The sequence below is a fragment of the Furipterus horrens genome, unplaced genomic scaffold (genome assembly GCF_987537825.1).
Source record: "Furipterus horrens unplaced genomic scaffold, mFurHor1.1.pri manual_scaffold_2, whole genome shotgun sequence".
Lineage (NCBI taxonomy): Eukaryota > Metazoa > Chordata > Mammalia > Chiroptera > Furipteridae > Furipterus > Furipterus horrens.
The window spans coordinates 179,814,230-179,833,958 of NW_028327172.1; the positions used below are offsets into that span (position 1 = coordinate 179,814,230).

The following is a 19,729-nucleotide window of genomic DNA, read 5'->3' on the forward strand; positions in this document are numbered from 1 at the left end:
TCACACCAGATTTTGGCTATACAATAAAGCTATAGTCATTACAACAGAATGGTACTGGGGGGAAAAAAAAACTGACAAATAGACCAATGGAACAGAATCAAGGGCCAAAAATATATGTTCACCCAATATCTGACAAGGGAGTCAAAACAACTCAATGAAGAAAAGACAGTCTCTTCAATAAATAGTGCTGGGATAATCAGATATTCACATGTAAAAGAATAAAATTTACACCATTTCTTACACCACTCACAAAAATTAATTCAAAATAGATTAAAGACTTAAGTGTAAAACCTGAGTCCATGAAACTTTTAAAACAAAACATTGGAATAAAACTTATTTTTTTTATTTTTTATTTATTTGTTTTGTTTTATTTTTAGAGAGAGGGGAAAGGAGAAAGAGAGGGAAAGAAACATCACTGTGTGGTTGCCTCTTACTCACGCCCCCAACTGGGGACCTGACGTGCAACCTCGTCATGTGCCCTGACTGGGAATCAAACCAGTGACACTTGGCTCGCAGGCTGATGCAGAATAAAGCTTCTTGAAATGCATCCTAGTGATGTTTTTTTGGCTATGTCCCCTAAAGCATGAGCAGCAAAATAAACAATAAACAAGTAGGACTACGTCAAACTAAAAAGCTTTTGCACATCATAAGAAATGTGGAACAAGTGAAAAAACACCCTGTGGAATGGGAACAAAGATTTGCAAACTATATATCTGACAAGGGGTTAATATCCAGAATATACAAAGAACTCATAAAGATCACTAGCTAAAAAACAAAAACAAACAGATTAAAAAAAAAGTGAACAAAAAAACCACACAATAAGAAATCACCTCCTGCTTGTAACAATGGCTATTATCAAAAAGACAGGACATAACAAATGTTAGCTTGAATGTGGAGAAAAGGAAACACTTGTACACTGTTGGTGGGAACGCAAATCTGTATAGCCACTATGGAAACAGTATGGGGTATTCTCAGAAAAATTAAAAGCAGAACTACCATATGATCTAACAATTCTACTTCTGGAACTATATCCAAAGGAAAGGAAAGAAAAAAAACTAACTTGAAAAGATATCTGTTCCCCATGTTTAAAGCAGCATTATTTACAACAGCCAAGACACAGAAAAGATCTAAGTATCCATCGATGGGTAACTGGATAAAAGTGTTTTGTATATTTACAATATTGTTCAACCATTTAAAAATGAGAAAATCCTACCATTTTCAATTGCGTGGATTGTCCTTGAATGCACTATGCTAAGTGAACGAGTGAGACTGAGAGAGACAAATGCTGTGTGATGCCACATATGGAAAACAAACAAACAAAACCCCCATAGATAAGGAGAACACACTTGTAATTACCAGAGGCTGAGGGGTGGGGAGATTAGGAAGAGAAAAAAGGTGGTCCAAACATACAAACTTCCAATTATCAGATAAATAACTACTAGGGATGCAACATATAACATGATGACTGTACCTAATACTGCTGTATAATGTACAAGGAATTTGTAAAAAGAGTACATCTTAAAGTACTCATCACAAAGAGAATATTTTTCTTCTTTCTTTTCATTTATAATCCATATGAGAATATGGATGTTAGTTGAACCTTATTGTGGTGATCATTTCAAAATATATGTAAATCAAACTATCATGCTGTATGCCTTAAATGAATACAGCTTCATGTTAATTACTTATGAATAAAACTGTAAAAAGTTCCATATCTAATTAAGCTTCAATTTAATAAAAAGGTAATTCCCTGTTTTTTAAATTACTGAAATGCTTTAATCATAGAAAACAGCTAATATTCATCATAATATGAGTTATTGCCATAGTCAAGTTGTCCATATAATTATTTCAGATAGTCTTACTATTTAAACACTTTGATACTGCTTTCCTAGTGGACAAGCATGCAATATAAAAATTAATATTTCATAATCTGCCAAAATAATCAAAATATTCCCCTCATGCTTATGTATAGTCTCCAAACATCAAAGGACATCATAGCTTCGAAGTTCCTGAATTTTGGTTGTGGGTAAATATGAAGCAAGAAGAAAAGGAAAAATAAAAATCATGTAAGAGGCAAAGTATTTATGATGGTAGTACCACAGTTTTCATCTGATATATGGAACTGGTAATCAAAATTAATATTAAAAATATCAGATTTTAATGGTAAATACTTTCAGGAATCAATATTGATTTATAAATACAATTTAAAAACTAGTAAATGAGCATTGTTTCTAACCAGTTCCAACTATTTATTTTTTCTTGTTTCTTTCATGAATTGCTATGTAATTCAGTCAATTATTTAGCTTCTTTTTCCAAACATCTACTGGTCATAATATTGAGCTTAGGATCTAGATAAAACAATCATCTGTAGTACTAAGATAGTTCTAAGGTAAGAAAAATGTTGAAAACAAAATACCACCTGAGTTAATTTATCAGCCTTACAAGTGATTTACATTTTATATATATTAAGAACGTTTCTCAGAAGTCATTTGTTTATGTGTTTTAAGGTAATATTTTACCATATCATCTTATTAACTAATTATGAGCTCTATAGAGTTTTAAGTGGACTGTAGTTACAACTATGACTCTGACCTACATATTCAATTTTACTTTTCACTATTATTTTCTTGGATATAATAGGTATCTATAAATACCTGCATAATCCTTTGTTAAAAGTATCCTTCTTGGTAGGAAACCCTTTCCCCTACTTCCTAAGCTTTCCAAATATCACTCTTCCCATAATTTCTCTAAGCTATCAGCTTCCAATTTTACTATTTCCCTTCCTTTCTGTAATCTAAATCCCTTCCTTTCTGAAATCTAAAACCTTAAATCTACTTTTAAATTAAAATTTAAATCTTCTTATGATTTAAAATGTTGTGGGTTTTTATTTCTAAGTTTAAACAAATATAATATTTCTTTCTTAAATAAAAATTTATAAATTTTACTTGTTTTATTTTGTAATGTTCTAGCTCATTCTTCTGTAGGTCACTATGGTTGGTTTATTTCTAATTAAAATCATAGGTCTACAAAGTAAGGCAAATGCTCAGTAAGTTATTAAAATGTCTTTGGAAGAAGTTTTCACAAGATGGTTAAGAGACTTTGATTTGAGGTTCTTTCCTTAAAAATATTTTTAATGTCATTGCATCACTAGTTTGATGGCTCTGTCTCTACTTTTTCATCCTAAAATTATTGATACTACTATTTATGACTCACTGAATTGTTACAAATATTCACTAAGTTATTGTGTGCAAAAGTATTCAGCTAACTGCAATGTACTATGTCAATGCTAGAAATTATATTGAAATAACAAATGGTTGATTGGTACAGAATGCCTAATCCAATTTCAGAGCCACCATATATACATGGGGCAGGGGGGAGAGGTGAGAGAAGGAGAGACAGAGAATCTGTTGTTTTCAACTCTTTTCTTGTAAGCAAAGGCACTATTCCCAACCCTGTTTCCTTATGCGTAACTGAAAGGCTCTACTTTTCTCCCAGCACCTTCATTTTGGCCATATAAAAAGATTACATCTTCCCTAACTTCTCCCTCAGGTGATGTGACAGCTGCATAATTTCTTTATAGGGTGGGTCATAATCTCTAACAAAAGACATAAAAGTTCCAATTTAAGCACATGACAAAGGAAGCCACCGGGTAGAAATTACAACATTAAAGTTCTAACACAAAGAAAAATATATTTCAATTATGGGCCTTATAAGAATGTAACTCAGTAGTGATTAATTGTCCACCTCTGTATGATGAAGCAACTTTCATAGTATACCTGAATATTACTCAATTGAACTCAACAGACTCATTCCCTAGTCTGAATTGTTTTTATTAAGTGTTGATATACCCTATGTGGGTTATCCATTCTCCCTTCAAGTTAGGTTCTTCACTCTTCTTCTATACAACACAGCTTGTTATAATTAAATAAAACATATTTTGGTTAAACTTTTGGTCACCAGAAGATTGAAGAATCAAGCAATAAAAGCAGTATAGGACATTCTAAGAAGAGTCAAATACTTGGTTTGGAGTAAAGCTAAAAGGAACCTTAAATCCTAGTGTTAAAAAGTAAAAGGAACAACATTGAAAGATTACACAGGGGAACAATTTTTAACATAATTCCTGTTGAGTTCAATTTTTCAGCTGTTTTAGACTTAAATAAGCGTGCTCATTTCAAAACTGCAGCTAATTTTCTTCTATCACATCAAGTTTTTCTCTCCAGCTTATATTGATGTGACCACTCTAGGCTGGATCGAGCCTGGATCAAGGGAAGCACTAGTGCTCTCTTATTGGCTGAGAGCAAACATCCCTCGAGTGGGGAGGAGTGTGGGGACAACCATGAAAACCAGTGACAGGTTCATACTTGTCTAGGCTATTCAGTAACACATGGTGAGAGGTTGTGTGCCGCTCTATACAGTGAATCATATTTGAAAGTGTAGTCCGAGTTCTTGTCTGTATACAAGGAATTAGCAGAATTTATTTTTTTATTTACATATGTACGTATTTCCTTTCCTTCAGATCATGTCTGCCTCTGCTATTTTTCATCGTAAGTGTCTAAACAACCCTGATTCGTTTTGTTCTATCTGTGGCAGTTTCACCATTCCCAGTCAAAGGACAAATATTAATGCATTTGTCAGGCAAAATTTTGCATATTTTAAAGTAAAATTAGTGGTCAAGAGAAGCCTTGGGCCCCTCACAATGTGTGAAAGCAGTGTGTCGAGAGTTTACAGATGTTGATGAAGGGAACATGTGAGAAATTGCCATTTGGTGCATCTATGGTTTGGCAAGAGCCCAGTGACTGTTACCTTTGTATAGTGAAAGCGTCAGGATATAACAAGAAAAATAGATATAAAATAGAATATCCTAGTCTGCCATCAGCAATACGCCCAGGCCTCATTCAGCTGAAATCCCAGTGCCAGTTTTCATTGAACTACCCTCTTTCGAGAAACAGGAATATGGAGAAGAACTAAGTGACAACAACGATGAAGATTTTGAAATTGAAGATGACTCAGTTCATAAGGGGTTTGATCGGCATGAGTTGAATGATTTGGCACAAGATTTGGGACTATCCAAAAAGGTGTCAGAATTCAACACTGCATGAAATAAACTTGCTTGAAAAAGGAGGGAAGGCATCCTACTTTTGATCAAGAGAAAGTACATTTCTGCAGTACTTTCGAAGTGACGGTGGCTTTGTGTATTGCCATAACATACATGGTTTAATGGAGGAATTGGGAATTCCAATCTGTAACGCAACTGAATGGTGACTGTTCATCAATAGCTCAAAGCAGAGCTTGAAGTGTATCCTCCTCCACAATGGCAATTCATTTGGTGCAGTCCCAATTGGCCAATCAGTTTCTTTTCAAGAAGAATATGAAGACATAAAGAGAATCATAGACCTGTTGCAATATCACAGGCACAATTGGATCATCTGTATTGATCTTAAAATGGTCTGCTTCCTTCTTGGTCAGCAATGCAGATACACCAAGTATCCCTGTTTTCTGTGTATGTGGGACAGCAGAGCTCATGAGCAGCATTGGATGGAGTCGAATTGGCCTCCAAGATCTGACCCCAAACCTGGTGATCCAAACATTCTACATAAGCCCACAGAAAGAACATTATATTCCCACCTCTGCACATAAAACTGGGTTTCATTAAGCAATTTGTTAAGCTTTGCCAACTGAAGGAGATTGTTTCAAGTATCTCATTTTGGCATTTCCTAGCTTGTTGTTTGAAAATATAAAATACATTAATATGTATGTTTGGTAGCAGAACTTTACTACCTGTACACAATTTGACTTACAGTAACAATATATAGCCTTTGTACAAATAAAGTAACTCTAAATAAACAGTATATTCAGGTAATCTTTTATTTATTTTCCTTTGTATGTACATTTTGTATGATTTCTGGGACAAAGGGAAGGTATCCTGTACCATAAAAGGTTTACATGATGAGAAAAACCGGGGTCATTTTTGGACTCAGATGCCAAAATTTAGTCAAAAATAAGTGTCAGATCTAACTCAACAAAAACTGTGTTCCCCAGTGTTACTGTTAATTGGCTTTCAAGTATGCATCTTCCAAGTCCTGAAAATAGAAGGAAGAACTGTGGCTTATTCATTGTAATGGTTGCCTAGACTGTAATATCTCAAACATTTGTTAAAATGAGTAAGTAATATTTCTGTTACATAGTATAAATTTATAAACTGTAATATGCTTGAGACATTTTCCTTCAAATTAAACAAAATGGATATTACATATCTTATCTCTCAAAGAGAGACAACTAATAGTTTTTCTTCTCTATCTAGAAATGCTTCCCCACTTGTAAATATATCGTAAACTGATTTAAATGCATGGCAACAAAAATAAAATTATGAAATATATTATTTGGAAAATACTGACTTCCTTTTAATTACTTGTCCTCTATTCTCCTCTTTAAGAATATAAATTTGTAATGGTATGGGAAGCTGTGCTTTCAAAGTGTTGTAAAGTAAATAAATTCTTTAAAAAATCTTGGTAACTGTATTTATAAAGCACTCTCCCTTAATCACACTTCCAATTATACTTGGTGTGTGGGAAAAAATAGTGGGGGGAAAAACACATTTTGACAGAATAGCTGTCTTGTTAGTAAGCTCTTTTTTCCCATACTGTTAGTCATAACTGGTATCTCTGAAGACAGTTGAGAAGAACAAACACTTTTTATCTATTTTTTTCTGGTAGCTAAGATTTTTACTCCCTTTTTCCCCTTCTCAAAACACAAACAAAATGAAAGCAACATGCTGGTTAACAAGAAAGCAAATATGTTAACATGATCACATGTCAAAATGATAGATTGCATTATGGTGGTAATGATAATTAATTACTTTTAAAAGTCTGCATAGTGTTTTTTTTTTTTTTTTTTTTTTTTTAAATCTGTATGCAGAGGTGAGAGATCAAGTCTGACTCCTAATGACAGCCTGTACCCTGTAAAACATCTGGACTACCACAGCTATTCCAACTGTCCTGAGCTATTGTGACTAATCTAAAAGGCTTCATTTAAGGAAATGTGTATTGTTCCCTGGAGGGACAACATCATACCAGCCTGTTGCTTTGAATGTTATGTATTAACTGTCTTCATTATTAAATCATGCTCCCTTTAGGTTTGCATGGTTTCACCGACTTCAGTATCAAAAAGGGGGATAAAAGGATCATTGTTAAATAGTCACCACCATTGTTGATTTGTAACAATAGCTACAGGAAAGAATAGTCCTAATCTAATTCAGGTAGTGGTGAGAATTACTACTTTCATGGTAAGTTAACAACTTGGAGAGAAACTTGAAAGCCTGCTATATTTTTTTTTTTTTTTTTATAAATATAGAGGTATAGAGGTTTGTTTTTTTTTTTTTTAATTTATATGATCTAATCATATCTGGATATCTAGATCTTTGTTTTCCCATGACACCTGTTCTCTAATGCAACAGCAAAATCAATCTGTGTTAAAATCTTGAGTCCAACAAAAAATTAGTTATTGTAAAATACTATTTTGATTTTGCATATTATTTTCATCCTTTCACTTAATGAAAACAACAATTTCCCTAATTTAGCTCAACGTATTTACCCCCTTTAATTTCACAGTAAACTAGTAATACCGAAGTAAGAAATCTGTTTCACTCACTATTCAAGTTTTTCAAACCTGGGGGGAATAGTGAACACAGGAATTTTATTGGGTCTCTAGCCAAATTAAAAGCAACAGGCTTGTACTCCGAATAGCTTTTCAACACTCTTTAACATTTTTTCATGTTGATCTAAGCTTAAGATCTTCATTAGTAACTCATTAAAGACTTAGTTACAGTCCAGTGGGTGAGTCTGGAATATAATGATGGAATGTGTGTGTACAAATATGTAGGTTCATAATTAGAGAAACTGTCACAAATGGGGATTAAGAATATACAATGCAGTCTTTGAAGAACACTATGGAGAGTAAGTGACCCCAAGATGGTGTTATATTATAAATTTTGCTTACTATCCAGATCATTTGTTGTTTTAGTTCTAATTCCAAAAGGTATGTTTTAATGACCACATCCTCCCAGGATTAAATGTGTAAGGCTTTGTGTTAGGGTTTTTCTACACATATTACTTAATCCTCACACTATAACAAAGTAGGCCTAATTACTCCTTTAACAAATAGGGAAACTGTGGATCAAATTGGTTAAGGTCATGTATCTTGGAAGCAATAGAATTGGAATTAGACTCTAAGGCTTACGATCTTTTTATTCAACAGAATCATGCAAATTCTAATACACCTTAGATAAGAAAATATTGTAAACTTCAGGGCTTTATGTAAATAATACTTTCTACATATACCAACATCCTCCTACAGTCATAGTTCCTTGTAACTGCAGGATCTATTCACTATCAACATTTGGAACTCATTATTTTTACTTACCTTTCTCCTAGACTTTGTTTTTCAAATGGTAATATTTCATATAAACCCACTTGTCTGAAATAATGCAATTTTGCTAGGATTCTTGCCATACAAAATCTCATGTTTTCTTCTGATTCTCATCTTTGTTTGTTTGTAGATGCAATGTGAGTAGTCACTAGTATACAATAAATAGGTTTGATAAAGAGACATAATGAATTTCATAACTTTCTTGAGATGCAGTAAAAGGCATCCAGTAGTTTACAGAACATATAGAAAAAGAGCCTAGGAAAATAAAATTAAATATTCAATATTTATAATATAATTTGAGCAAAGATACAAAAAAGGAAATTAAATTAGAAGAGTTTTGAAGTCTGGCAGAACATGAATTCAGACTAGACCAAAAATAGAAACGTTTTGGTCATCATGACTAAAGCTAAATGTTCTTTATCATTTTCTTAGGGAGGAGTAATTGCAAGCTACTATAGGAACCCAGTAAATTACCTTGTTTTGTATACAAGACACAGCTATACACAGTTCACATATCATAGTAAAATTTTAATCATTTCCAATTATTTGTTTTTATCATAATCATAAAAACTAAATTAATGAACTACATTTAAAAATCAAATATGTAAGTGAAGGGAAGGTTGAGTAAGGCTACGAAAATGGTATAGAATTTCAAAGTGAATGTAAAATAAAAAAGATTTAAATGGTAAATCCAGGCAAAAAGCCTCCCTTACAATATGCAATTGAAAGAACTCTTACATCTAAGTGTAGTCAAACAATAATATCCACTAATCTATTCTAAAAAAGACATTTCTATAAAGAACACATAAATTCAATAATGAAAAATAAAACATTGAGAAAAGATTGAATAATATTTCTCCAAGTAAGATATAAAAGTGGCCAATGAGCACATGAAAAGAAACTCTCAGCATCATTATGCCTTAGAGAAGTGCAAATCAAAGGCATGAGATAGTACTTCGTTTAGACCAGGCAGCTAAAATAAAAGAGACAGTAAATGGGGCTGAAGATGTGGGAAAACGAGAAGCCTCATATTACTGTTGAGAATGTATAAATATGCAACCACTCTGGAAAACAGTTTTGCAATTCCTCAAAATGTTAAACAGAGTTATCATGGAATTTGGCAATTCCACTCATAAGAGTATACAAAAGAAAATTGAAAATACATCCACAGAAAAATTTGTAAATGAATTTTCATAACAGGATTTATCAGAATAGACAAAAAGTAGAAATAATCCAAATTTCTATCATCTAATAAACACAATGTGGTATATTCATAAAATATAATATTATTTGGCAAGAAAATAGAATTGTGTTGAAACATGCTATAATAGGCATACATTTTAGTTATGTTAATTGAAAATAAGAAAATCATAAAAATATAAAAAATGCATGACACCATTTAGAAAAAAAATCCAGAATCTTCATATCCATAGAAACATAAAGTAGATTAGTGTTTGCCAGGGATGCAGTTGGAGGGCAAGTCGTGTGTGAGAAATAATGGGAATGGTGTTTCTTTTTAGAGGTCTAATAATATTTTTAAATTGATTATGCTGATGGTTGTACAATTACACATACATTGAAATCTACTGAACTGTACACTTTAAAAGGGTGAGTTTTGTAGTATGTTAAATATATCTAAATAGAGCTGTAAAAATTCCATGTATTAAAAACACTAGTGCCTCAAATTTCTTTTTTAACAAGCTATGTGGTATGTTTTATAAATATCTTCTTCCTTTATCACAAGAGGATTGGACTTTTCAGATTACTTCATAGGTGTGGCAATGAGGCTTCGTTTTTTTGTAATGGGAATGTTAACAGACATAATGTGCATTACGTCCAAGCATATCCATAAACATTTCCCATTAGAATCTTCCCAGTGCTCATTCTTCCTTCCTGGGGACTAGAATGGCAATGACCCTCGGAATGACTTTGGAAACCTCATGACATTAGCCTAGATTTCTGAATAACTATGAGAGCAATAAAATGATGCACACACCCATATGCCCCCCCTCCCCCCACCAACACATACTGATCCGAAGCACCTACCTGCCTTGGAATGTTTGGTGAACAAGAAATTATTCATGGAAGCCATGGTTGATTTTGAAATCTACTGTGACTACAGTCTAGTTTATCCTATCTAATACATTGTTAAAAAAATGGATATTAATGTAGGTAATTCAAAGGAGCCTTCCCCTGGAAGTTTCATAATGTATAATTTGAAACACACACACCACAGTTGATTTGATCCCAACTTAACTACTTTGTGTTATAGACACTTGATTTTCGGAGGAGTCATTCCTATCACACTGCAACACAAATAAATAAACAGCAGTTTTGTTTCAGATATTTCATTTTTATAATTGATTTTTATGATGTTATGTGAGTTGCTTTCTATTACTCTTTTCTATTAACTTTCCTCTTGTTTAATATTCAATATATATATATATATATTATAGAATATTTTTGTTGAATTTCAAACTAGAAAAGCTCACATTAGTATTATGAATACACTTGTGTAAAAATCTATATAAATTAGTTTGAAAATATTTGCCACCAATTTTGTTGACCTCAGACATTTCATCCAGGAACATGGTGCATTGTGTGTCTTCTTTTAAAACCCCCAGTAAAGCTTCAGAGTTTTCATCTCATAGGTTCCATAATTTCCTGCTAGAATATTTTCTAAGTCATGCATTTCATTGCTGTTCTGACTCAAATGAGCAATGAAATGCATGAGTTACTTAGTTACATAAGTATGCCTGTGTAAATCACCCAGCTGAACTCAAAGTAGTTTCATTAATCTGAGCAAGCTAATATTTCTTCAATCTACCGAATGCATCATCATACTTCTTCAAATATCTTATATTTGAATATTTATTCTTCATATTTTCTTTAGTTTATTATTATAGTAGCCAAAACTTGTGGAGGTCTTTTGAATAGATCATAGAAATAACTAGCACGGTTATGCTGACAATTTTCTGCCATTGATTTAAAATAATTAATCGAAAAAGAAATCCTTCTTTAACCTTTCACTTCTCAAGATATTTTCTTCCAGGGGAACAGAGATACAGTCAAATTTATATACAAGCATGTTCCTTATAGTGCTACTTGTAATGGTAATATACCAATGAATTTCAATGTTGAGCCATCACCATATGGTTAGATGAACAAGGGTTCCTTCATATGAAATAATATTGTCATTAAAAAATTTAATGAGAGCCTAAAAATGTCTATATTTTGAGGTTAAGTCAAATGGAAGGTAAATTTTATTTCTAACAATATTAAAATTAAAAAATATGTGCATACATAGATGACAGTAGGAAAATCTAACAAACATTAATATTAAGTGCATCACTGGGTCATGAGATTATTGGATTTTTGCTTTCTAATTTAAATTTCTATGAGATGAATTACTTTCAAAATAAAGTACTTGACTCTGGTAATGACAAAGAAATATATGAGACTATGTTCTTGTGCATGACCTGTAAGCTACAACCTTGACTTCAGGACATTCAAATCCCCATAAACAATAATATGTGTAGATTAAATAAATACATAAAGCTTATCAAATGCCACTGTGAGAGCCTGTTTTTGTACAAAGATCTGTATCTCTTACTTTTATAAGTATAACTACTACATTTCTCTTGCAAATCCTTAATTAAGCTAGCTTATTTGATGATTTGTTCATATATTATTTTTTTTTCTGATAGAAAGACAATGTTTTGTATTTAAAAAAAATACTAATCCTGCTATGATGGTTACAAAGGGGGAATACAGATTCAAATCAAATAAAAATGTCATTATTGACAAAATTGGAAGACAAAATTACTCATAATCTATATAAAGATAAACCCATATTCTTTGAATACTAATATTAAAAAAGAAAAACTTTCTGAAATGTTTTTTTCCAATTCATATCTTGTCATTAACTTTACCAAACCAATCAATTTATCAATTAAAAAGTTGAGAATAAACTAACCCTATTTTCAATAGTTTTATTCTAAACTGCCAAAATGAAACAGACCATAATACAATACATAGTCTCTGTCTACATGACAAATCAGTGAGACTCTTTCCTATTGCATTTCAATTTTTTGACTCATTGAAAAGTAATTTCCCAATCAGAATGAGGGAAATAAATGCATGAAAAAAATGTACCTTGGCTACTTATATGAAATTAGAAATGTAAAGCTTTTTTACATTGAGAACGAAAGTAAACAGCAATACACTCAAGAGGAAAACAGATATCCAAGTATTTTTAAATTAATTCAATATCAAGTATACAACTACCCTATTGTAGCCACAGTCCATCCAATATCCAAAAAAAAAAAAAAAAATTAAAGATAGGATCGTATACCATCCTCTCAACAAAGAGGCACGATATAGAAAATCTGAATATAAGAAAATGTTACTTATTCTTAAGGTATACACAAGTCATTTATGAGAATCACTGCAATAAAATGTACATATAATATGTTCTGCAAGTACAAAAGCATAAGAAAACTCTTTTGGAATTGCTAACTGAATACTAAGTGTGTAGGGAAGGTTTCTAACTCATTCCTATCAACCATGCATATCTTTGCTTTACACTGTAATATCAGAGACTGCATAGTTCATTTAGAGAATATACATTTGAAATTCAGTATTGTGTGTCTAATAAAGATGTTGTTGGATGTATTGGCAGTAACCTCATATATCATGACATGACATGTAAAACACATTTGGCCATAAAATAGTGATATTACTGCAAATATTACAAATTACCTAGGCTGGCAAACATTATAAACATATCAAGAATGATTAATTTCTAAAAAAAACAAAGTTTAGCAGAGCTTAGAAGTCAACCTGACTTTTTCACACTTAATAAAACAAAACTTCATATAAAGAATTACATGGTAAGGTGTTATATAGTAAATGTCATCTTCTACTTTCTCAAGCTTTGCTTCTTATTTAAAAAATAAGTATTATTTTAAATCACTAACACATTAAATAATATTATAACTGTTAAAATAGATATAGATTAATAATAAAATGCAAGTCACATAAAAAGTACAGTACTACATATACAAATTGTTTTGTCCCTGCTAAGAACTGTATAGTGCAGTTAACTTCTTGAATATAATGAAAAGTAGAATAGCTTATAAAGCCCCTGAATACATAAACACATATGAAACTTTAACAACTAAAAATAGGCTTGTAGAAAAGGGGAAGAATGTGGTGATTATAGAAAAAAATATTAAAACCCTATATTCCATGCAAAGGTACCTTAAAAATATTGTTTGTTTCTCATTACTCATAGTGAGCTCAAACAATCCTGTTTTCTATCTTTTCAATAAAGAAACAATGTATAAGTACGGTTAAATTAAAATAAGGTGTATTTACAATATCTGAGCCCTCCAAACACCTTCTCAACTCCAGAACCATTGTGGCTTGGGTGAAGTCACAAACTGATCAGGTTTCCTAACCCACATCCTACATTGAACCTCGGTATTCCTTATACAGTCAGCATGAGCCCCAGATGCCCATGTTATCATTGTATATCGCTCCCCAATTCTACTATCTTCCCTGGTTTCCAACAGCATCCATAGAACAACAACAAAAACGTCTTTATCTTCATGTAACAGTGCATTAGCTAACAGCAAAGGACTGACCTCTGCTTTTGGTGCAGCTCTTTACTCCTGCCAGGTCTCACTGCATAATAGATAAGGGTTTTATGGCTGTACAAGAAGAGAGCACAGTCATGGAAAACAGAAATACAGAGGCACATAGAGACATAGAATATGGACAGAAAAACAAAATAGAGACAATTCCTAATTTAAAAGAATTGTGTATATATGTGTCTATACAAAATGTGAATGTACTGATTAATGTTGTTTTCTTGTATAAAATAATGCTCCAACTTTCTAGGATGGTGTGAAGATAGGATGGTATTCATTATATTAATGTAAATATTATTCAGAATTAGTTATTTAGCTTAGTTTCTAATTTTATCCATGTAAAGATCATGCAAAAATGCATGATATAGTACTACTTATATATTACTGCTACTGACAGTTATATACTAGCATCACTGATAAGTATACACTACAATTGTTTTTATATACTGAGCATTATATACTAAGCCTTACAGTATATACTAAGTATATACTTAGTTTTGATATATATTTGTTTAATAATAATTTTTTTCAGAGAGTAGTATTAAGAAATTTCTAGCATAACTTAAATAATGAGGTTTAAGTAGAAAAAGATTTCTTTCAATTCTCAGGGCAAGAATAAGTATAATCATTCATTTTCCTTATCAAACTCCCAGAGGGTTAGCTCTATTTCAATATAGTTAAGACTAGAAAAATCAAATACAAGGAAGCATTACCAAATGCCAAGCACTATATTAGAAGATATACATAGTATATCATTCTATCCATTCTTAAAATAACTCTGCATGGAATACATATTTATTTTTGCAGATGAAAAGTAGACTTATAAACTTAAATTACTGTAAGCTCCTGGAGGGAAGAATTAAGAATCTTTTTTTTTTTTTTTTTCACTACCATATTTTTAGTAGCTAGCACAGCTTTATGACTCACAGTGGGTTATAACTGGTATTTATTAACTGGTTTACCAAGTAATAGAGTTACAGAGCTAGTAGGTGGTAGAGTTGGAATTTTATCTCAGGTTTGTGAGATTTCAAAGCTTAGTCTGTCTATGCCCAGAAGACAGAAGAGGCAAGTGATCTGCACTTCTGCCTCATCTTTCCCAAATGACCAAAAGAGTTGATATGGGATTCTCTACTGGGAAGAATAACCTTGACAGGGACTGATTATCTATTGGCAGTAAGACCAAAGCTCATGAAACACCTTAATTTTAAATCCACTCTGAATCTCATAATAGCTGTGCAATATTGTATTAGTCAAGTTTACCTTTCAATACCTCAATGTTTTTACCATAGTTAATGATAAATACCGTAATAATAAATGTTGTTAAAACCATGAGAATGTTGTGAGAATTAATTGCACCAATGCATCTAAAGTATAAGGCTATAAAATCAGTAATCATTATTATTTGTTCAAGAGAAAAGGACAGCCTCTCAGGTCATACCCAGAAAAGTTAATTCTTCATGGTCAGGAGGGCAAATATAGCTGGCATCACAGCAGTAGCCAACAAGATGTTATTAGAGGATGTTTTGGAAACAAGAGTACTTCAATAATTGTGACATCCATTTCAACTCAGTCATCTATGGCTTTAAGTTATGTGATATTCTTGTAAGCCAGGATTGGTAGACTCTAAATATGTCATCTGAGTAGATTTCAGCACAGAGGTTAATGCATTTCTCTATTTATGACTAAGCTGGGTTCTAAAAGGCTGTCCATGTGAAGCCCTTTAGTTTCAAGTCAGGAATGGTACCAAAAAGGCAATAGGGCAGCCTTCTATAGAAGGTAGGCAACACTGACTTGAATTTTCTTTAGTGAAAGTTTTAGAATACCTAAGCACATTAACAAGGATAAAGTTTAACATAGAAAGCTACCACGCTGGTTAGCCTTATATGGTTCAAGAAAAGATAATAGAAAGTAGTTGACAGTAAACAGAAAGGATTAGTTAAGTTTTTAGCCTAAAATATATACCAGGTCAATTTTCTATGTGTCCTACTAGGGGTTTTAAGATATTTCTCAGTTACCTGGAAGAGACTGTGTGTGTGTGTGTTTGGGACCCAATGAAAATACATAGAAGGTGTCAGTTTTTGGAGACCAGATATTTCAGAAGAGATATTATTTTTTCTTACAATGTCCATTTCTGCTATTTTAACCTACCTTCCTAAACAAGTGTAATTTTAGACTATCTTTTAAAAACAAAATAGTATATTATACACATTCATTTTCCCTTGAGCATCAACATCAAAAGAAACACACCTCATGGTTAAATAATTCTGAGCTAATCCCTGGTTGTTAAAATTTACTGGCACTAAAAGTGGAGGGATAGATAGTATGATGAAGGAAATTAACACGTTCAAGCACTTAATGTTCATTATGCACTGTGCTAGATACTTTACACATGCTATTTCTTCAATCCTCAAAAGAAACTGATTAGTAAAGCATTTTTATAACATTCTAAACCTAACTAGAATCTTCTTTAGATATATATTGAGTTGGCCAAAATGTTCATTTAGTTTTTTTCCTTAATATAAAAGACATATTTTTCATTTTCACCAATAATTTTATTGATTTGGATATTTTGAGTATGTTGTCTATCTCCCGCTATTGGCTTCTAGTAGGCAGAGGCCAGGGGTGCTGCTAAACATCTTCCAATGCATCAGACAGCCCCCACAGCAAATAATTATTTAGCCAAAATATCAATTGTACCCAGAAACTTTGCAAACCACTTTTGACACATTCAGTCAGTCACAGCACCTTCTCCATACACTGCACAGATGTCTGTATGTGTGTGTGTGTGTTTCAGCTGCATTTTTACCTTTCTTGAAATAATAAAGCATAATATGCCGCAAATGTTGTGCATTTTTTTCTATCTTCAATATTAAAATAGCTGCACATAAATTCAACAATTTGAATTTTTTTAAAAAGGCACATTGCTTTCAAATGAAGTTAAAGACAAATAAGCACTACTGGAGTCATCGTAGGAACAAAAGTTAATGAACTTTTTAGCCAACCCAATAGATAATGAGGAAAACTCTTATTTAAAGTGACATAATGCTTTGATTCCCCCATGTCACAAAATGTTACATGTGCCCAAGTATATGAATGTTTAAGTACTGCATCAGTGTATAAATTAAAGAAACCTTTTGAAATTTTTGACAAAACATATCTTGTTTATGGCTGTATTTTTTTTCAAAAGCACTACCTTACATTATAGTAATTTGTTAGATGTAAATGTGTTAAATCAGGGGAACTCTAGAGAAAATCTTAAAAATAAATAAATGATACGTTAACCAGTTCTTATAATAGCAGAACGCAACTAAATTTGCAACTCAGGAACATAGGCCAAATTTGGAATTGCATCACAGGTGAACTACCATAAATTTCTTCAGCAATTAAAAGCCAAAAGTAAGTGAAAGAGGCTTAAAATTCATTTCAGCTGCTTTATACATTATAATATTATGAAATCTCCTAGGCACTGGCAAGTACAGCTGTGTCCCCTTTTCTTTGCTATAATTACAATTAACATGTAAGATAATGGCTGTATAATACCATTTTCATGTCAGTAAAAAATCAATGGTTATTAGTAGAAATATTTAAATTCTGATAAAGGAACACACATATAGACTTTACCTTGCCAGTTTTTATTGCGATTCAGTGAATATTACATACTAAGTTGTACAGAAATTGCCTTGCTTACTTATTCAATGATTATGTCTTAAATATTTACAAAGGTATATAATTTCTTACAGATGTGTTATCAATACCAAGATGTTTAAATAAACTAAGTTTACAATATTCTATGAGTATATTAGCATGTTTCAGTAAAATTAACTTTCTATATATGTTCATATTATTTTGATGTGTTTTTATTCTATTTTACATTGAAAAGTATATGACAAAAAATTTTTCCTTTAATGGGAGGTTTAGTTTTCATTCTGTTTGTTAAAGATTAAACAGAGTAGCAAACATTTACAAACAAATGATAACTTGGTTTGGAAAATCAGATTTTTAGGGGTGTTTTATTTCAAATGTGCATACTTATTACATTAAAAATAATTTTAATTACAAAGATAAGTAAACCAAAAAATTCACAATAAATGATGCAGTTAATGATTCAGCTGAATTTTCCTAAGTGTGGTACAAATAAAGAGTAAAATATGCAATTTTTTTAAACCTTTGGTTATACATACATCTCAAAAGGTACCTTAAGAAATAAATTCAAACTAATTTCATTGCAGCTTACAGTACACACTGTGGTCTTTTACTCTAACTTTTATTAATATATGGTAGGCAAAAGCTGCAAAATCTTACAGCAAATTTAAGGAAAGGGGAGTAGTATAAATAACTGAGACAATGGTAAGCATCACACACACACACACACAAATAATTAAAGGTCTTACCATGAATAACTGGTGCTAAGAGCATCATGAAGACAAGTAGCTGTGATGGCCACATGGTTGTGTAGTTGGGCTCAAGGTGCCTCAAGAGTGTTTGAAATGTGTAACAAAAAAGTGTTTTCTGGTTCCTCTTCTGTATTGCAAAACCAATGATTAAAAAAAAAAAAAAAGAAAGAAATATTCCTCAAAAATAGAAACAATAATATCACAAATCCGAATCCTGCAAACAAGAAAAAGAGAAGAGGATTATCAAATACAGGTTTTCTTAATTCCTTGAAAGTTTATTTCCTCATTAAAACATCTGTGATACCTTCTCATTTCATTTTAGAGTACAAGATTCATATATAAAAATAAATGCATTGCCTAAAAGACAATACTTATGCATATATTAGCAGTGGTTATTTCCCAGACCCGAAACAGACTGAAATAAACGATTCAGTATCACTGGACAAATTAATACAAATATATTATATTAACTCAATAACTAATTTGTATAGTTCATTAGTATATATAAATATATTTGGCACTTACTATGTATAAATATTTTCTATAAATATAATTTTTAGTAACTTTACTAAAGTAATTCATTATCATTACTGAGTTTAATTGTTTTTATTTATTGGTTTTGAGAGAGAGAGAGAAATACTGATTTGCTGTTTCACTTATTTATGCATTCACAGGGATGGAACCCCCAACCTTGGCTTATAGGGACGATGTTCTGACCAACTGAGCACCGAGACATAGTCATTGCTAAAGTTCAGAACAAAAAGTTAAATATATGAGTCTTACTTCCATTCTCAACCCTGATATTCATTTAAAAATCATTCTACATATTAACTACATTACTGATCTAAGCATCTTTGTAAGTAAATCTGTGAAGATCATAGATTTATGCTAAGTAATTATGGTCAAACATAATTAATCCAACACACATTTATAGAGTACTCACAGAAATACAAAGCACTGCACTAGAAAAACAGGTAGAATATTGACTAAAATATGTAGCCTATTCTCCAGGATATTACAACTTAAGATGAAGAATCTCGCTTACAAGTGTTAAATATATATAAGGAAGGCATTAACAATTTTAAGCATTAAAAAAGTTATGTTAGTGAATCAAACTGATGTGCCTGCCTCCCCTTAAGTATGCACAGATTTATCTTAGAGAACAAAAATACTGAGGGAACATGACCCAAATTTTGACAATTCTGTCTTTCACAGTCAGCACCTTTAAGATTGGTCAATCAAGAGGGAACAGAATAG

The 19,729-nt window shown here is 31.8% G+C and overlaps 1 protein-coding gene across 5 annotated transcripts in view; it reads right to left on the reverse strand.

Moving 5' to 3' along the window:
• Window positions 1-18,553, reverse strand: part of ADGRL3 (adhesion G protein-coupled receptor L3) — a 463,877-nt gene extending 445,324 nt beyond the window's left edge. For all 5 annotated transcript variants that reach the window (XM_090266824.1, XM_090266822.1, XM_090266821.1 and 2 more), the window contains exon 1: window positions 18,470-18,553. In XM_090266824.1, the coding sequence (XP_090122950.1) occupies window positions 18,470-18,524 (55 nt within the window). In that variant the 5' untranslated portion in view covers window positions 18,525-18,553. The remainder of the gene's footprint in view (window positions 1-18,469) is intronic.
• Between the last annotated feature and the right edge of the window lie 1,176 nt (window positions 18,554-19,729).